We start from the raw sequence: 19,181 nt of genomic DNA, 5'->3' as shown, positions 1-19,181 counted from the left end.
TCCCCTTCTCTCCTTTCCTCTCCCTCCATCCTCTCCCCTCTTCCCTCTCTCTCCCCCTCCTTTTCCCTCTCTCTCTCTCTTTCCTTCCTCTCTGTCTCTGTCTCTGTGTCTCTCTCTGTGTGTCTGTCTCTCTGTCTGTTTCTCTGTGTATGTGTCTCTTTGTCTCTCTTTGTCTGTCTCAGTCTCTGTATGTCAGTCTCTCTGTCTCTGTTTCTCTATCCTCTTTCTGTCTCTGTCTCTCTCTCTCTCTTTCTCTCTCTGTGTCTCTGTCTCTCTGTCTTTCTCTGATTCTCTCTGTCTTTCTATCCCTCTGTCTCTTTCTATCTTATCTTTTTCTCTGTCTTTCACTCTGTCTCTCTGTGTCTCTGTCTTTGTCTCTCTGTCTCTGTCTCTTTCTGTGTCTCTCTGTCTCTCTGAGTGTCTTTCTGTTTCTCTATCTCTTTTTGTCTGTCTTTCTCTGATTCTGTCTCTGTCTTTCTGTCTCTTTCTGTCTCTGCCTCTATCTCTCTCTGTCTCTTTGCCTCTTTCTCTGTTTTTTTCTCTCTGTCTCTGTCTCTCTCTCTGTTTCCCTCTCCCTCTCTCTTCCTCTTTCTCTCTCCCTCCCTTTCATTCTCCCTCTTCTCTCTGTCTCTCCTTTTCTCTCTATCGCTCTGTCTCCATCTCTGTCTCTATCTCTTTCTCTGTCTCTCTCCTTCACTCCCTCTCTCCTCCCTCCCTCCCTCTCTCTGTGTATGTCTCCCCTTTTCTCTCTCTTTGTCTCTGTCTCTTTCTATCTCTCGGTCTGTCTCTCTTTCTATCTCTGCCTGTCTCTGTCTCTCCTTTCCTCCTTCTCCCTCCTTCTCTCACCCCTCCCCCCACTATCATCCTTTCTCTCTCTATGTATCCACCATCATTACATCTGTACAATTTCCTTCCCTTCCTTTTTTTCCTCCTCCCCTTCTTTTTTTTTTTTTTTTACACCTGGTACCACTTCTACCACTGAATTCTACTTTCACAACTACATTCATAAAAACAAACAGCCAGCTGGAACAGAAGTCACTTTAATGAGAAGCCAAAAAATGTTTTTCCATAAGACAATTTCTAGGAATATCTAGTAACCTTCTGAACAAAGGTAAGCTTTTATGGGTCATGTCAAAGCCTTGGGCAGGGGGCTAGAATAGAAAATTTTAAGTGCAACATAATCAAAGACTGAAACAGGAAAAAAGGAAATTAAGCAAATAAACAAGTAGGAAACTACCCCAGCTGTGTACAAAGCAGATGGATTCTTACACAGGATGCCATGCAGTACATCTCTGAATAAGGGGGAGAAATCTGTAGGAGACTCATTTAATTCCTGGTGTGTTGCCCAAGTTGAAGATCGCAAGTAGTCTCGACCATAATCTTCTAGTACATCAGGAGACACATTTTCCAAGATGTCATTTTCTTCCTTCATCCACCTTTCAGTTGTGCCTCCTATGTCTGTGACAACAGAAAGGAGAGATGTCGCGATTAGGGACAGAAACAGGGAATGAATTGGCAGTTGAAAAAATGACGAAGTAAATGTGTCAGTCCAGGTTTCTGCATGATTCTCTTGGCAAAGCTAGTTAAATTTCCAAGAAACGTGACATCCCTGCTGTGTTATCCTGACAACCTCTTTAAAATGCAGAGATGCAATTTGTTCATTAGTTTATATAATTTTTATTGTATTGTGGTCAGTAAAAATGTATATTATATTTCTGCATGTTTCTGAAATTTTTATGCCCTGATACACAATCAGTTTTTGTGACGGTGAGAAGCACAGATCAAAAATTTTCTCTAGGTCTGATAGGGGTAAATTAAGGTTCCCCACTATTATAAATTTACTACTTTTTTTTCTGTAACATTTAATTTTTCCTTTAAAAAGTTAGATGTAATATGATTTTGGTACCTATATATTTAGTAGTGATATTTATTCATTGGCTACAGTTTTATTTTACTAAGTGTAGTTTGTTTCTATCTTTTAAAATAGGACTATTTTTGCTCTCACTTTATTTGAGATCACAAATGCTATACTTGTCTTTTTTTTACTCTAGCTGAAGTATGATAAATACTGCCCCATCCATTTATTCTAATTCTATGTGCATATTTCTTTTTCCAGGGTGTTTCTTAAAAACAACAGATTATTGAATTCTAGTTTCTAATTCATTCAATTGTCTTTTTTCCATTTTGTGGATACATTCCATTCACATTAGTTATGATTGCTGTGTATTTTCCCCCATCCTATTTTCTTTTACTATTTCTTCTCCAGTTTCTCACCATTTCCTTAAGAGAATATTTTGTTTTTATTAATTCATCTTTTAATCTACCCTTTCTCTTATTTCCCCTCTTTCCCTATACCCATTTCCATCTTGTCTCATTATTGAGTGATTTTTTTTTTATTCAACTCTTTGTATATATGTATTCTTTCCTTCTTTGACCACTTCAGTTGAAAATGAGGTTCATGAAAACCAATAAAATTGATAAACCTTTGGTAAATCTGATTAGAAAAAGGAGAGAGGGAAATCAAATTAGTAGTCTTAAAAATGATGAAGAGGAAATTAAAGAAATAATAAGGGTTACTTTGCCCATCTTTATGCCAATAAATTTGATAACTAAGTGAAATGGATGACTACCTCCAAAAATATAGGCTTCCCAGATTATCAGAGGTGGAAGTAAATTGCTTAAATAGTCCCATTTCAGAAAAAGAAATAGAACAAGCTATTAATCAACTCCCTAAAAAAAAAAAATCCCCGGGACCAGATGGATTTACATGTGAATTCTACCAAACATTCAAAGAACAATTAGCCCCAATGCTTTATAAACTATTTGAAAAAATAGGGAATGAAGGAGTCCTACCAAATTCCTTTTATGACACAGACATGGTACTGATACCTAAACCAGGTAGATTGAAAACAGAAAAAGAAAATTATAGACCAATCTCCCTAATGAATATTGATGCTAAAATCTTAAATAAGATATTAGCAAAAAGACTACAGAAAATCATCCCCAGAATAATATACCACAATCAAGTAGGATTTATATCAGGAATGCAGGGCTGGTTCAATATTAGGAAAACTATCAGCATAATTGGCCATATTAATAATCAAATTAACAAAAACCATATGATCATCTCAATAGATGCAGAAAAAGCATTTGATAAAATCCAACATCCTTTCCTATTAAAAACTCTTGAGAGTATAGGAATAAATGGACTTTTCCTTAAAATAATCAGTAGCATCTATTTAAAACCAGCAGTAAGCATCATATGTAACAGGGACAAATGGCAACCATTCCCAATAAGATCAGGAGTGAAACAAGGTTGCCCACTATCACTGTTACTATTTAATATTGTATTAGAAATGCTAGCATTGGCAATAAGAGTTGAGAAAGAGATTAAAGGAATAAGAATAGGCAATGAGGAAACCAAATTATCACTCTTTGCTGATGATACAATGGTATACTTAGAGAACCCCAGAAACTCTACTAAAAAGTTATTAGGAACAATCCACACCTTCAGCAAAGTTGCAGGATACAAAATAAACCCACATAAGTCATCAGTATTCTTATATAACACTAACAAAACTCAACAGTTAGAGTTACAAAAAGAAATTCCATTTAAAGTAACTACTGATTGTATAAAATATTTAGGAATATATCTGCCAAGGGAAAATCAGAAACTTTATAAGCAAAACTACAAAACACTTTTCACACAAATTAAGTCTGATCTAACCAACTGGGAAAATATTAAATGCTCTTGGATTGGGTGAGCAAATATAATAAAGATGACAATACTACCTAAATTAATCTATTTATTTAGCGCTATATCAATCAGACTGCCAAAAAAATACTTTGATGAACTAGAAAAAATAACAACAAAGTTCACACGGAAAAACAAAAGGTCAAGAATTTCAAGGGAGTGCTTGCTTTGGCAGCACATGTACTAAAATTGGAACGATACAGAGAAGATTAGCATGGCCCCTGCGCAAGGATGACACGCAAATTCGTGAAGCGTTCCATATAGTAAAAAAAAAAAAAAAAAAGAATTTCAAGGGAATTAATAAAAAAAAAAAATCAAATGAAGGTAGCCTAGCTGTACCAGATCTAAAATTATATTATAAAGCAGCAGTTACTAAAACCATCTGGTATTGGCTAAGAAATAGACTAGTTGATCAATGGAATAGGTTAAGTTCAAAGGACAAAACAGTCAATAACTTTAATAAAATAGTGTTTGACAAACCCAAAGACCCCAGTTTTGGGGATAAGAATGCATTATTTGACAAAAATTGCTGGGAAAATTGGAAATTAGTATGGCAGAAACTAGGCATTGACCCACACTTAACACCATACACCAAGATAAGGTCAAAATGGGTTCATGACCTAGGCATAAAGAATGAGATTATAAATAAATTGGAAGAGCATAGGATAGTTTACCTCTCAGACCTGTGGAAGAGGGAGGAATTTATGACCAAAGAAGAACTAGAGATCACTATTGACCACAAAATAGAAAATTTTGATTATATCAAATTGAAAAGTTTTTGTACAAACAAAACAAATGCAGACAAGATTAGAAGGGAAACAATAAACTGGGAAAACATTTTTACAATCAAAGGTTCTGATAAAGGCCTCATTTCCAAAATATATAGAGAATTGACTCTAATTTATAAGAAATCAAACCATTCTCCAATTGATAAATGGTCAAAGGATATGAACAGACAATTCTCAGACAAAGAAATTGAAACTATTTATAGACATATGAAAATATGCTCCAAATCATTAATCAGAGAAATGCAAATTAAGACAACTCTGAGATATCACTATACACCTGTCAAATTGGCTAGAGTGACAAGGAAAGATAATGTGGAATGTTGGAGGAAATGTGGGAAAACAGGGACACTGATATATTGTTGGTGGAATTGTGAACACATCCAGCCATTCTGGAGAGCAATTTGGAACTATGCTCAAAAAGTTATCAAACTGTGCATACCCTTTGATCCAGCAGTGTTTCTACTGGGCTTAAACCCCAAAGAAATACTAAAGAAGGGAAAGGGACCTGTATGTGCCAAAATGTTTGTGGCAGCCCTGTTTGTAGTGGCTAGAAGCTGGAAAATGAATGGATACCCATCAATTGGAGAATGGTTGAGTAAATTGTGGTATATGAATGTTATGGAATATTATTGTTCTGTAAGGAATGACCAGCAGGATGAATACAGAGAGGACTGGCGAGACTTACATGAACTGATGCTAAGTGAAATGAGCAGAACCAGGAGATGATTATATACCTCAACAATGATACTGTTTGAGGATGTATTCTGATGGAAGTAGATCTCTTCGATAAAGAGAGCTAATTCAGTTTCAATTGATCAAGGATGGACAGAAGCAGCTACACCCAAAGAAAGAACACTGGGAAATGAATATAAACTGCTTGCATTTTTGTTTTTCTTCTCCTTTTCTTCTTTATACCTTCTGAATCCAATTCTCCCTGTGCAACAAGAAAACTGTTCAGTTCTGCACACATATATTGTATCTAGGATATACTGTAACCTATTAAACATGTAAAGGACTGCTTGCCATTTGGGGGAGGAGGTGGAGGGAGGGAGTGGAAAAATCGGAACAGAAGTGAGTGCAAGGGATAATGTTGTAAAAAAAATTACCCTGGCATGGGTTCTATCAATAAAATGTTATAAAAAAAATCTAAAAAAGAAAGTGAGGTTCATGTCATTCACTCTTCTCCTCTACTCCCTTCAACTTGTTATATAGTCTATTTTCCTACTCTATTTATGTGAGATAATTTTCCTCATTCTTCCTTTCCTTTTCCTCACCTTCTACTTTGGTATATCCTTCTTATCATTTTCTTTATTTTTTTAAATAATTAAAATTTAAACAGAATCACTACCAGGTCCATTGTCAAATTAGAATCCCTCTATGATTTTTTTCTTGATGATAGATCTCAAAGGATTTACATGTATCATGTTTCTTCATATAAGAATGTAAACAGCCAAATCTTGTTTAATTCCTTATGATTACTTGCTCATATTTACCTCTTTATGCTTCTCTGAATTTTTGCATTTGTATATAAAATGTGAGTGAACCAGGAAACTGAGGACTTCTCAGAATAATAACCTTGGGTAATACAAGACTCAGCACCAAGACTCTGTTTAATCAGGTTCTGGAAGAAGAGCCAAGAATTGTTCTTCCAGCATAAAACATTTAAGAGATAACCCCTTGACCTTTAATCAACTGCTTAAAGAAAAACCTAGCTTATTGTTTAATGGTCTAGAGATATCTAGCCATCCCTATCTGATTGATTGATAAAAGCCTGAAACAGACCAAATCCCCTTAGATACTAGCTCAAGAATTTAGAAACCGTTAACCCCTCTTGCTTAATTGATTATTTACCTTTGAAGCAAAACAGACCCCTTTTTCTTAATAACATTTTGAAACATTTATTGTTTAACCAAGACCCTAGTACCACAAAAGCCCACCTGTATTCCAAAGATAAATAAGAAATAAAGATCTAATTGGCCAATGATTTTAAAAAGATTAACAGGAGATGGGTGGGCAAATAGTTTCTGTAAACCTTGACTATATAATTATGCTCCTTACTTCTATAAAATTGGCTTTCCCTGCTCCAGACTTTCTGGTGAAGGGACTGTCCTGTTTCTCCAGAGAATCAAAATAAAGAAACTTTCTGTTTTGTACCATGTCTTTGAGCTGTCAATTTGAGTAGGATCTTTGCATCCACACAAATATTTTACTCAACTCTGATATTTCATCATGAATGTTTAGACATTCTCTATTTCATTAAAGCTCCATTTTCCCCAGTAGGATTACCCATAGGTTTTCTGGATAAATTATATTTGATTATGTATATAACTTTTGTCTTTTTAAAATATTATGTTCCAAGTTCTCTGATTGTTTACTGTGGTGGCTATTAAATCTTATGTGATCTTGACTGGGGCTACTTACTATTTGAATTCTTTCTGCCTGACTCAAATATATATATTTTTAAATCTGGGAGCCCTAGATTTTGCCCATAACATTCCTAAGATAATTCATTTTGGGGTTTCTATCAGGAGGTGATTGCTGGACTCTTTCTCTTTCTACTTTGCTGTCTGGTAATGAGATATGGGTAGTTTTCTTTTCATAATTTCTTGAAATATGATAATTAAGTTCTTGTTTTTTAGTCATGGTTTTCATGTATTCCAATGATTCTGAAATTATTTTTCCTTGATCTATTCTCTATTAAATTGTGAGATACTTCAAATTTTCTTCTATTTTTCAGACTTTTGATTTTGTCCTATAATTTCTTTGTATTTCATAAAGACATTAGGCTTTACATAATCAATTCTAATTTTCATGGAGTGTTTTCTTGAATTAGGTTTTGTAACCTTTTGTTGATTTTGTTTTTATATTTTTCTTCCATACATCTCATTTTATTTTAAAAATAATTTTGGCTCTTTTTAACTCTTGCTTTAACTCTTCCAGGAATTCTGTTGAACTTGTATCAGAGCTCCATTTTTCTTAAAAATATTATTTGCAGACATCTTCAAGTCATTCCCTTCTTCTGGGTTTATATCTTCAACTTCTGTTGCCATAATAACTTTTTTATGTAGGGTTCATTTTGTGTGTGTGTGCTCATTCCTGTAGCCTATTTCTTGACTTTGAACTTTATGTTAGAGCTGGTCTTTGAACACTTTGGGGGAAGGGAAAGGAGCAAATGTATGACCTGAGCTTCTCTGCTCTTATATCCACCTGCTGCTTCCATGACAGTTAAACTAGAGTTTGTAAACTTTCAATGCTCCCAAAGTGATGGGATCCTGGGTAAAGTCTGTTCACTGCCCTATTAATAAGAGCTCTACAAAGTCCTGATCCAGCTTTTGGTCTGTTGTTGTCTTTCTGGTTGAGAGTTTAAGGGGACTATTGCTGAACTTGAATCAGACATTATTACTCTTTTGGGAGGTTCTACAATGCTGAATGGCTGAACTGGTCGGGGACTTCTACTCAGGCTATTCACTTTAGATTTTCACCCCGGGCTATCGAGTAGAAACAAGTTCTGATCTATCTCAAAGATGAAAGCCAAATAGTTATTGTTTTCTTGAAGATCTTTTTCCTTGCTCAGTATACAATCAGAGCCTCTGTAGCTATTGATTCTCTGAGACTATTCCTCTTTGCACTGAATCTTTGACCTAGAATGGGTTAGTGGGCAACAAAGCTGCTTTTTGGTACCTAATCCTACACCTTACACTTATGCAAAAACCTAAGATCATTTCCTTCCCCACTTCCCAGTTTCAGATCAATTTCAGTTCATGGGAATTGAATTATGTCATATGACATGTTCCTGACAGATCTCATCTCGAGTATCTGCAATTCTTTCTATGCCAGGAAAACAACTCACTTTTTCCTAGATTCTCTAATTAGAATTTAGTCTGGTACATTTTCTAGTGCATTTTCTGGTGCATTTTTTTGTGGTTAAGCAAAGCCATACTTCTTCCTTTTATTTCATCATCTCAAATTTTACTTGTCTAGCCATTTCATTTTCTTTATGTTCTATTTTCTAGGTTTCTATTTTCTATTTCTGCCTGTTGTTTGTGTATCTGTGTGTGTAAACTACACAATATATATGTATGTGACATATGTTTATATGTAGACACATACCTACACACAAATACAAATATGTATATAAGTGTGTACATACACATCTGCTAAACTACATCAACTCAGTTCAAAACTGATCTTAAAAAGAGGCAGCCATGTACCAAAGCTGCCCTAGATCATAATATTATGAAAATGAGATGATGAATTATAAATTCAGATTAATTAATTTAAATAAAGAAAAAAAGATGACCTAACAGAATTAGGAGTAGTGAGAAAGACAAAGGGAAAATAGGAGATTTGAACTCTCCCTTTCATGTTCTTCTTTCAGCTCTTTTCTGGCAGGTAGAACAACAGCCAGATATTACTCCTCCCCTTTCTCTGCTTTCTGGGATCAGTCACTCTCAGAAATATCTGCCCAAATTAGTGCTAGGTACAATTATCTATTCTCTCAGGCTTAAAAACTTTTGAGTTATAGGATCATAGATTTAACTTGAAGGGCATTTAGAGATCATCTAATCCATCCCTTTCATTTTACAAATTAATAACAGAAGCTTAAAGCAATGCATTGATTGGTCCAAAGTGACACAGATAGTTGCCCACCTATGATTGAAACCCAGATCCAGCACCTCATTGCATCCCTTTGACTCTTACTCAGTAAATTCCAATGACTCACTATTATTTCTATGGTTAAATGCAAACTTCTCTATTTCCATAACAACAATAGCTAACATTTATAGAGAGTTTTTAGACTTGAAGAGCATTTTACAAATAATATCTCATTTGACAATTTTCTAAGTGTCTAATCCTCTATCCATTGGACTTCATAGCTATCTCAAAGCCATGTTAAACTCTTACACCTTAGCCAGCTTTCCAGTCTTATTAAACATTACTCCCTTTAACATCATTTATAATTCATCCAAACTGAACTTTTTATTATTCCTCATTTGTTACATATCCTAATTCCAAGCTTCATGTTTCTGCACTCAGTTCAAACACCACTTTTTACATGATACTCAAGCTGAGTTCTGAAGAAAATGAAGGATACTAGAAGTTGGGAGATAAAGGAGGGAGTGCCTTCCAGTCATACAAGTAAGGCCAGTACAAAAGGAAAGTGAAAGGAAATAGAGACTCTTAGATGAGAAACAATGAGAAATACAAGTTGGCTAAAGCATTAAAGTAGAAAAGGGGAAATGCGATGTAAAAATACTGAAAAGGTAGGTGTGACCAGGTTGTGAAGGACTTTACATAAAAATAGAGAAGTTTATATTTTATCCTAGACATAATAAAAAGCCTTTGTAGTTTATAGAACATTGGAAGTTTGTAGTCAATCACTTTGGCAGCTAAGTGAAGGATGGATTGCTGAAGGGAGAATTAAGGCAGGAAAGCCAATTACTAGATTATAGTAAGTGATTCTAGCAAGAAATGAGGATATCCTGAACTAGGATAGTGGCTATGTGAATAGAAAGAAGGGGACAAATGGGAGAAGTATGGTGGAGATGGAAACAAGATTTAGCAACTGAATAGATATGATGTGAGGAAGAGGGAAGCTAGGAAAGATTCTGAGGTTCCTAAATTGGAAGATTTGAATGGTAACAGAAACGGGGATGTTTGGGAAAAGTTTGAAAGGGGTGGAAAAGATATAATTAGTTCTGTTTTAGATATGTTGAGTTTGAGGTGCCTATGGGACATCCAATTTAGAATATCCAAAGAGCAATTGTTGAAATGAGACTGAAATTCAGGAGAGAGACTAAAGCTGGATGCATCTAGATATATAGATGCAGGAGCCATTGGCACAAGATTGATGATTAAAGCTAGGGCATCTGATTACTTCATCAAGTGAAAAAGTGTAAGGAGATAAGTGGAGAGGTCTGAGGATACAGCATTGGAATGTACACACAGTGGGCAGGATAAAGAAGTAAATTCAGGACAGAAAAAGAACATATTCTCCATGTTGTTAATTTGGTATTGTTTTTTTTTTTTTTTTGGTATTGGTATTTTTTAGCTGCTTTGATAAATGTGACCATTGGTAACTGATAAAATCTCAAATCAAAATGAAGGCAATAATTGGTATAGCTGTCTTAGACTAGTCAAAATTGTATCTTGTGTTCTCATTTCACAGACCGCTCAATACTAAAAGACAAGACAGGTAAATGGAAATAATAATGGCTTGGAAAGAAAATTACCCATCTTAGCTACTTACTAGCTATATCATCTTTTTCTCTCTGAACTTCATTTGTACATCTTATAAAATGAGGCAATTGTATAAGAAGACCACTTCTTTATTCACTATACTAGCATGCTGATAGTCAAGAAGACTTTGATATCATTTTTTACAGGAATGCTTCAATGAGGAAAATGCCTTTATCGATATACATTGCTTCCCTTCTTGTTTCAGAGAGTTAACTGGAACATTGAGAGATTTAATGATTTGCCTAGGGTTAAGCAGCTATTTTTTTTGTTTGTTTGTTTATTCTGTTCTTTATTTTTTTTAATAATTTTTTTATTGATAGAACGCATGCCAGGGTAATTTTTTTACAGCATTATCCCTTGCATTCATTTCTGTTCCGATTTTTCCCCTCCCTCCCTCCACCCCTTCCCCCAGATGGCAAGAGTCCTTTACATGTTGAATGGGTTGTAGTATATCCTAGATACAATTTATGTGTGCAGAACCAAACAGTTTTCTTGTTGCACAGGGAGAATTGAATTCAGAAGGTATAAATAACCCGGGAGGAAAAACATAAATGCAAGCAGTTTATATTCATTTCCCAGTGTTCTTTCTTTGGGTGTAGCTGCTTCTGTCCATCTTTGATCAATTAAGGCTCTCTTTATCAAAGAGGTCCACTTCCATCAGAATACATCCTCAAACAGTATCGTTGTTGAGGTATATAATGATCTCCTGGTTCTGCTCATTTCACTCAGCATCAGTTCATGTAAGTCTCGCCAGTCCTCTCTGTATTCATCCTGCTGGTCGTTCCTTACAGAACAATAATATTCCATAACGTTCATATACCACAATTTACTCAACCATTCTCCAATTGATGGACATCCTTTCATTTTCCAGCTTCTAGCCACTACAAACAGGGCTGCCACAAACATTTTGGCACAAAGAGGTCCCTTTCCTTTCTTTAGTATCTCTTTGAGGTATAAGCCCAGTAGAAACACTGCTGGATCAAAGGGTATGCACAGCTTGATAACTTTTTGAGCATAGTTCCAAATTGCTCTCCAGAATGGCTGGATGTGTTCACAATTCCACCAACAATGTATCAGTGTCCCTGTTTTCCCACATCCCCTCCAACATTCCCCATTATCTTTCCCTGTCATTCTAGCCAATCTGACAGGTGTGTAGTGGTATCTCAGAGTTGTCTTAATTTGCATTTCTCTTGATTAATAATGATTTGGAGCATATTTTCATATGTCTATAAATAGTTTCAATTTCTTCATCTGAGAATTGTCTGTTCATATCCTTTGACCATTTATCAATTGGAGAATGGTTTGATTTCTTATAGATTAGGGTCAGTTCTCTATATATTTTGGAAATGAGGCCTTTATCAGAACCTTTGATTGTAAAAATGTTTTCCCAGTTTATTGTTTCCCTTCTAATCTTGTTTGCATTTGTTTTGTTTGTACAAAAACTTTTCAATTTGATATAATCAAAATTTTCTATGTTGTGGTCAATAGTGATCTCTAGTTCTTCTTTGGTCATAAATTTCTCCCTCTTCACAGGTCTGTGAGGTAAACTATCCTATGCTCTTCCAATTTATTTATCATCTCATTCTTTATGCCTAGGTCATGAACCCATTTTGACCTTATCTTGGTGTATGGTGTTAAGTGTGGGTCAATGCCTAGTTTCTGCCATACTGATTTCCAATTTTCCCAGCAATTTTTGTCAAATAATGCATTCTTATCCCAGAAACTGGTGTCTTTGGGTTTGTCAAACACTATATTATTAAAGTTATTGGCTTAAACAGCTATTTTGTACAAGAGGCAGGACTTGAATCCATGTGTTCTTGACTCTAAGGCTAGTTCTCTATTAAATAAACCTTTCTTAGAATTTGTCAAAAACTTACTTGTTCTGAAACCTGCAGGATGAATTAATATCACTTTGATGCCCCATTTTTTAAGTTCCAGTCTCATGACCCCAGAAAACATAGTCAGAGCTGCCTTGGATGAACAATATGCAGAAAATAGTTTCATGGGAACGATTCCTGTAAGGAAACAAAAGAAATAGTCATAGGATTTGGGATGGAATAAAAGACCACAGAGATTATCTAATTCAATAATTATCTAATAATCATTATCTAATCTAATCCCCTATTTTTATAGATGAAGAAAGTAAAGCCCAGAATAGTAATATGACTTACTTAACATCACACGGAAGTAATAAGTCACAAATCTAGGATCACAACCAGTGATCCAAAGATGAGGGAAACTTGTATGCATGACACACTTTTAAAAAGATAATTATATTTTTTAACCTTAATTTTAAAAAAAAATTAAGCACTCAATTCTCTTCCTTCCTCAAATCCCTCCATCACCCAATGAGAGGATAAACAATATGGTTTCAACTGTGTGCATTAAGTCATGGACAACATATTTCCATATTAGTCATGCTGCAAAAAAAGTTAAGCAAAAAAAAAAAATGCTTCAATGCACTCAGAATTCATTGGTTATTCTGTGAAGGTGGATAGCATTTTTCATCATGTATGTTTTAAAATTGTCTTGAATTGCTGTAATGATTAGAGTAACCAAGTATTTCTCAGTTGACCATAATTATACTACACTGCTTTTACTGTGCTTTCCTGGCTCTGCTATTTTACTTTGGCACATTTCCTATGATCTTCACATTCTGAAACCATCTACCTCATCATTTCTTATAGAACAATAGTATTCCATCACAATTATATACTACAATTTGTTCAGTCATTCCCCAATTGATAGATGTCTCCTCAGCTTGCAATTCTTTACTACCATTAAAAGAAGCTCTAGAAATATTTTTTGTACATATAGGTCCTTTTCCTTTTCCTTTAATCTCTTTGAGATACAGACCTAGTAGTAATGTTGTTGGGTCAAAGGATATGCACAACTATAAAGCCTGTTCAGCATAGTTCCAAGTTGTTCTCCAGAATAATTAGACCAGTTCATAATTTCACCAATAATGCATTAGTGTATCTATTTTTTCATATTCCTTTCAGCATCTGTCATTTCCTTTTTCTGTTACATTAGCCAATCTGAAAATTATATTAGGAAATAAGTCAGAGTTTTCTTAATTTTCATTTCTCTAACCAATGATTTGGAGCATTCTTATGTGACTATTGAGATTTTGATTTTTTTCTGAAAGCTTCCTTTGACCATTTGTAGATTGAGGAATTGCTTTTATTTTTATAAATTTGACTCCATTTGAGAAAGGAAACCTATATCACAGAAACTCGTTTTAGATTTTTTTCCCTCAATTTTCTGCTTTCCTTCTAATTTTGGCTATGTTGGTTTTGTTTTGCAATACTTTTTTGCTTTATGAAACTTAAAGTTTTAACTTCATATAATAAAAATTATCCATTTAACTTCCTGTGATCCTCTTTGTCTCTTATTTGGTCATAAACCCTTTCTTTGTCTGTAGATCTAATAGGTAAAATTTTCTTCTATTTTGCTTATATTAATTACCCTTTGTGTCTAAATCATGTATCTATTTTAACCTTCTTTTGGTTTATGATGTGAGATCCTGGTTTATGCTTAGTTTCTGCTAAAGCACTTTCTGATTTTCCCAGAAATTATGGTCAAATATTGAGTTCTTAGCTCCAAATATTGCATCTTTGGGTTGATCAAACACTAGAATACTATGATCATTTATTAGTGAATATTGTGTTACTACCTTATTCAAATAATTGCCACTTTGTAATAAAGTTTGAGGTATAATAGTGCTAAGTTTTCTTCTTTCAAATTTATTTTTCCTAGATTCCCTTGAAATTCTTGACCTTTTGTTGTTCCAGATGAATTTTGTTGTTATTTTTTCTAGCACTATAAATTAATCCTTTGATCATTTAATTGCTATAGCCTTAATAAGTAAATTAATGTGAGTAGGATTGTCATTTATATTTTCTTAGCCTATCCATGAGAAATTAATATTTCTCCAGTTCCTTAGTTCTGTCTTTAATTCCTGGGTTTGTTTTGGCAAGTAGCCAAATAAGCTTATTTTATATTCAGCAACTTTGCTATAGTTGTTCATTTTTTCAACTAATTTTCTAGTTGATTCTTTAGGGTTCTGTAAGTATACAATTATGTCATTTGCAAAGAATGATAGATTCATTTTTTTGCCTACTCTTACTCTTAGCATTTCTAGTGCAATATTGAGTAATAGTGATGATAATGGACATCCTTGCTTAGCCTCTAATCTTACTTGGAAGGTCTCTAGCTTATCTCCATTATAAATCATGCTTGTTGAAGATGTTAGATATATGTTACTATATTAAATAGTAATCATTTAAAGAAAAGCTCCATTTACTCCTATGATCTAGGAAAGGGCATTATATTTTATCAGAAATTCTTTCTACATCTATTGAGATAACCATATGATTTCTGTTGGTTTTGTTGCTGTTATATCCAATTATGTTAATAACTTTCCTAATATTGAACCAGCCCTGCATTCCTGATATAAATTCCATCTTGTCATAGTATATGATCTTTGTGATAGATTGCTGTAATCTACTTAATAGTATATTATTTTAAACTTTGGCATCAATATTCATTAGGATAATTATCCCACAGTTTTCTTTTTCTGTTTTTGCTCTCTATGATACAGATGTCTTTTTTCCCATTTTTTATTTTAAATTTTCTTTTTCACTATGAGCATATCACCAAATGCAAACATAGAATAGAATCTTTTCACACAAATTGTTGTCTAACCACATTTCTCCCATATTGATTGATTCCATCAACTTTTTAACCCCAAATGTTGAGTTTTAGCATTTATCCCTATTAAATTTCATTATTAATATTATCCATTAGAAGTGTTATGGCAGAGCAGCTAAGTGGATAAAGCACTAGGCCTGGAGTGAGGAAGATCTGAATTCAAATCAAGCCTTATATACTTGAAGCTATGTTACCATGGGTGGGTCACTCAATCTGCCTCAGTTTCCTTACCAGTAAAATAACAATAGTACCTATCTTTCAGGATTGCTGTGAGGATAAATGAGATAATCTTTTGTAAAAATATCTGGAATTCTGGCATTGAAAATAGACATGCCTTTATTTCCAGGATCATGTGAAATATTATTTGCAAAATACCCAGGCAGTGGGTGCTAATGTTAGTTATAATACTAATTGTTGTTGCTGTTGACAGACTCCTAGGCTTAGAATCAGAAAGAATTGGAATGAACTCCTACTTCTGATACTTGCTGGTTAAGTGGTCCCATAGCAAGTCACTCAATTTCTGTGTCCTTCACACAATTTTTTAGACCTGAGCTTCTAAGTCATAGAATGTGATAATCTACAATAGTGGAAGGAGTTAGTTCTCACAGGACAAGATCCCAATATTGAAACAATGATAGATCCTTTGCATAGTATCCTGACTATCTCATTAGTATCAGATGATTACTTTGTTGTCCAATGTGTTAGATATCCTAGATCTGTATTATTCACATATTTATTATCTATCTATGCCCTCATCCAAGTCATTGATAAAATTCTGGAACAAGACAGAAGCAAAAGATTTTAAGACATTCTGCTAAAGACCTCTTTCAAGCTGACAATAACTGATTAACGATCCCTTTTTATTTGAATTAGGGTTAAGTGGCTTTTCTAGGGTCACACAGCTAATAAGGATCTGAGGCTGGTTTGAAATTCAGCAAGATGAGTCTTCCTGACTCCAGGCCTAGTTATCTATTTACTGTACCACTTACCTGCCCCCAAGTTACTGTTTGATAATGATTGTTATTGTTCATGTTCTAACAAGACCAAAATAGCATCACTATGTCAAGGTCAAGGCACAGTATGTCTGACAGTGATTAATCAGATCAATACGAGCTTGGAAGGTTCTATCATAAGTCAGGCACAAATAGTTCATATAAATATTTGGAATGAAGTCTCTAAATTTGCTCTACCATAGGTCAGGCACAAATAGTTCATATAAATATTTGGAAAGAAGATATCTCTAAATTTGCATATCCCCTCTTTCTTTTGAGTTATTGCAATTCTGTTTTGCTTATAGAGCACAGTACTTTCTTTGATGTAGGGCTCTACATTCTGGGTAGTCCTGCACCAGTATCTCCTGTGTCTCACAATCAATTCCAAAGTTCTTTAGCGTCCTTGTATCTATTTTTCTGTATTATATATACACTTGCCTTTTATAAATTCTGGTAAAATAGTATTTTAGGCAAACATACTTTTGAAATTCACATAATGTGACCAGTTCATCTTGAATTATGTTCTTTGCAATAGAATTTGAATACTTAGCAGATCAGCTCAAGAAGGGATCTCAGTATCCAGGACCTTATCTTGCCAGGTGATCTTTGGAATCTTCCTAAGACAATTCAAATGGAAGTCATTCAGTTTCCTGGCATGGTATATCATCAGGTACATTGTCCACATTTCAAAGGCATACAGTGATGTCAACCAACCTAATAACACTTCTCTGCCATACTTTCCTCCCAAACCCTGAACTAGCTCTATCAATGCATGGACCCATCTCATCCTCTACGTATACGTTCTGGAAAGTGGATTGTCAAGGTAGAGAACTTATCCACAGCATGCAAAGGGTCTCTATTTGCTGTAACTGATGGTTCCATGTGTGAATGGCACAGTGCTGGCATTAATTGTCAGGCCAAAATTAACAAAAGGGACAGAGAATTGGTCCTTTCTTTGTTGCATCTCAGTTCCAGAGTCAACACTGAGTACACAGTCATCTGCAAACAAAACATCTTGCACCAATTCTCCTTCCCCTTTAGTCTTGGCTTTTCAAGTTAAAAATTTACTGCTGGTGCTGTTTTTGTACTCATTGAAGGCATCTGACAATGATTAACATCATGCTAAAAAGCAAAGCCCCAGTCCATTCTGGGAAAAGGGAAATCCATTATCCAGAACCCTTGCAAGCATACCAATCGTGGAACTGATGTACAACCCTGATGAGCTTCTCCAGGCAACTAAATTTTGCCATGATCTTCCACAAGCCCGCATGACTGACAAGATCATAGACCTTGATCAGACTGATGAGCGCTGTATACCTTTGTCCTGTTCCTGGCATTTCTTCTGGGGTGTTTTAGGTCACAAATTTGGGCAACATTTTCGGAACCCACACTGTCTTCCAGGTAAAGATCAACCTGTTCCTCTGGCAGGAATTTTGCTGGCAGTGATTAAGAGAGAGGACCCCACCCCTGCTGTGATTGGCACAGGACAACTGAGAGGAAGAAAGCAGATATAGCAAGAAGCAACTGAGCTTCTCTTCTCCTTTGACCCAGCTCAGGGATTAAGGAATTCTGAGCCATCTGTTCCCTGTTCCATTATCTTCCAATACCATCTGAATAGACTCCTGTTTTGAAGATTACATAAGTAATGTCATTTTAAAAAATGATGTCATAAAAGAAACGAACTCCCCCACATACAAATCTATTTCCCATTACTTCAATCTACTCAGGCAGCCCCTGAATAAGCAGAAACAATACCCTCCCTTTATGGGGATGTAAAATGGTAATTAATTAAGATACACTCCAGTTAAACCCAATCTCTGGGCAGATTGGTATTTGACTTAAGGTCAGAAAAGACAAGTTCAAATCTTGACTAACACTAGCTCTGTGGCCATGAACAAATCACTTTACTTCTGAAACTCAGTTTCCTCTTCTATATAGAGGGGATATTATCTGCACAATCTATCTCAGTAAATTGTTGCTATAAGGAAAGCATTTATTCAATTTCAAGCCCTGTTAAAAATATATCATCATTATTAGCTCCATTAGGGCAAGGGCCAAATCTTATGCTTCCTACCTGCTATAGAACTTTGCAGAAGTTAGGCACTGACGCAATACTGATTAATGTATATGAGGAAAATGAAAGACTAATAAAAATTTACATTTTAATAGTGCTTCTAGGCAGTCTCCACAAAGTCTCCACAATGGGAGCCAAGGGTCCCTAGTCTAACATTAAGGCATAAGATTACTAATGAGGAAAATCTGGGTTTTTTATATATTAATATTTTTCTGTGAATCCATCCTTTTCTTCTGATCCTACTTCTCAAGGTCAGTCGGTTTCTGACTAGAATAAAATAATCACTCTTAGCCTCCAAGGGCTCCTTAACTAACTGGGAGATGAAGGATTGCTTCTGTTTACCCTTTAAACAGAAGCCAGTCTGAACTAAGGCTCTCCCAGAGAAATGACTGTTGTGTCCTTGTTTTTCCTTTACCAAAGTATAGAGTGAGTCTGTTTGCAGATGAGACCGGGTCAGTGAAAACCTGATTGCACTAGAGGCAGCTGTTTCTCCTAGGGTAACTGGCAGAAAATGTTAAAGAGGGGAGTAATCAGCCACACCTGAAATTCATTTACCAATCAGGCTTGCCAGGGGTGTCCCAGTACTGTTTAGTGAGGTAAATCAGAAGGAAGACATCCCT

At 35.1% G+C, this 19,181-nt stretch overlaps 1 protein-coding gene and 1 non-coding gene across 2 annotated transcripts in view; one reads left to right on the top strand and one right to left on the bottom strand.

Annotated features, from left to right (window-relative positions):
* Window positions 1–1,024: 1,024 nt before the first annotated feature.
* HSD17B2 (hydroxysteroid 17-beta dehydrogenase 2) overlaps window positions 1,025–19,181 on the bottom strand; it is a 73,572-nt gene continuing 55,415 nt past the window's right edge. The window contains exons 4-5 of the mRNA XM_051976183.1: window positions 12,660–12,797; window positions 1,025–1,458 (exon numbers count right to left, since the gene is read on the bottom strand). Of these exons, the coding sequence (XP_051832143.1) occupies window positions 1,127–1,458; window positions 12,660–12,797 (470 nt within the window). The 3' untranslated portion in view covers window positions 1,025–1,126. The remainder of the gene's footprint in view (window positions 1,459–12,659; window positions 12,798–19,181) is intronic.
* LOC127552534 (U6 spliceosomal RNA) lies at window positions 3,914–4,020 on the top strand. Its single transcript, XR_007951409.1, has one exon. It is a non-coding gene; the product is annotated as a U6 spliceosomal RNA (small nuclear RNA).

The sequence above is a fragment of the Antechinus flavipes genome, chromosome 2 (assembly GCF_016432865.1).
Source record: "Antechinus flavipes isolate AdamAnt ecotype Samford, QLD, Australia chromosome 2, AdamAnt_v2, whole genome shotgun sequence".
In the NCBI taxonomy this organism is placed as follows: Eukaryota; Metazoa; Chordata; class Mammalia; order Dasyuromorphia; family Dasyuridae; genus Antechinus; species Antechinus flavipes.
This window is presented reverse-complemented; position numbering and strand designations above follow the sequence as displayed.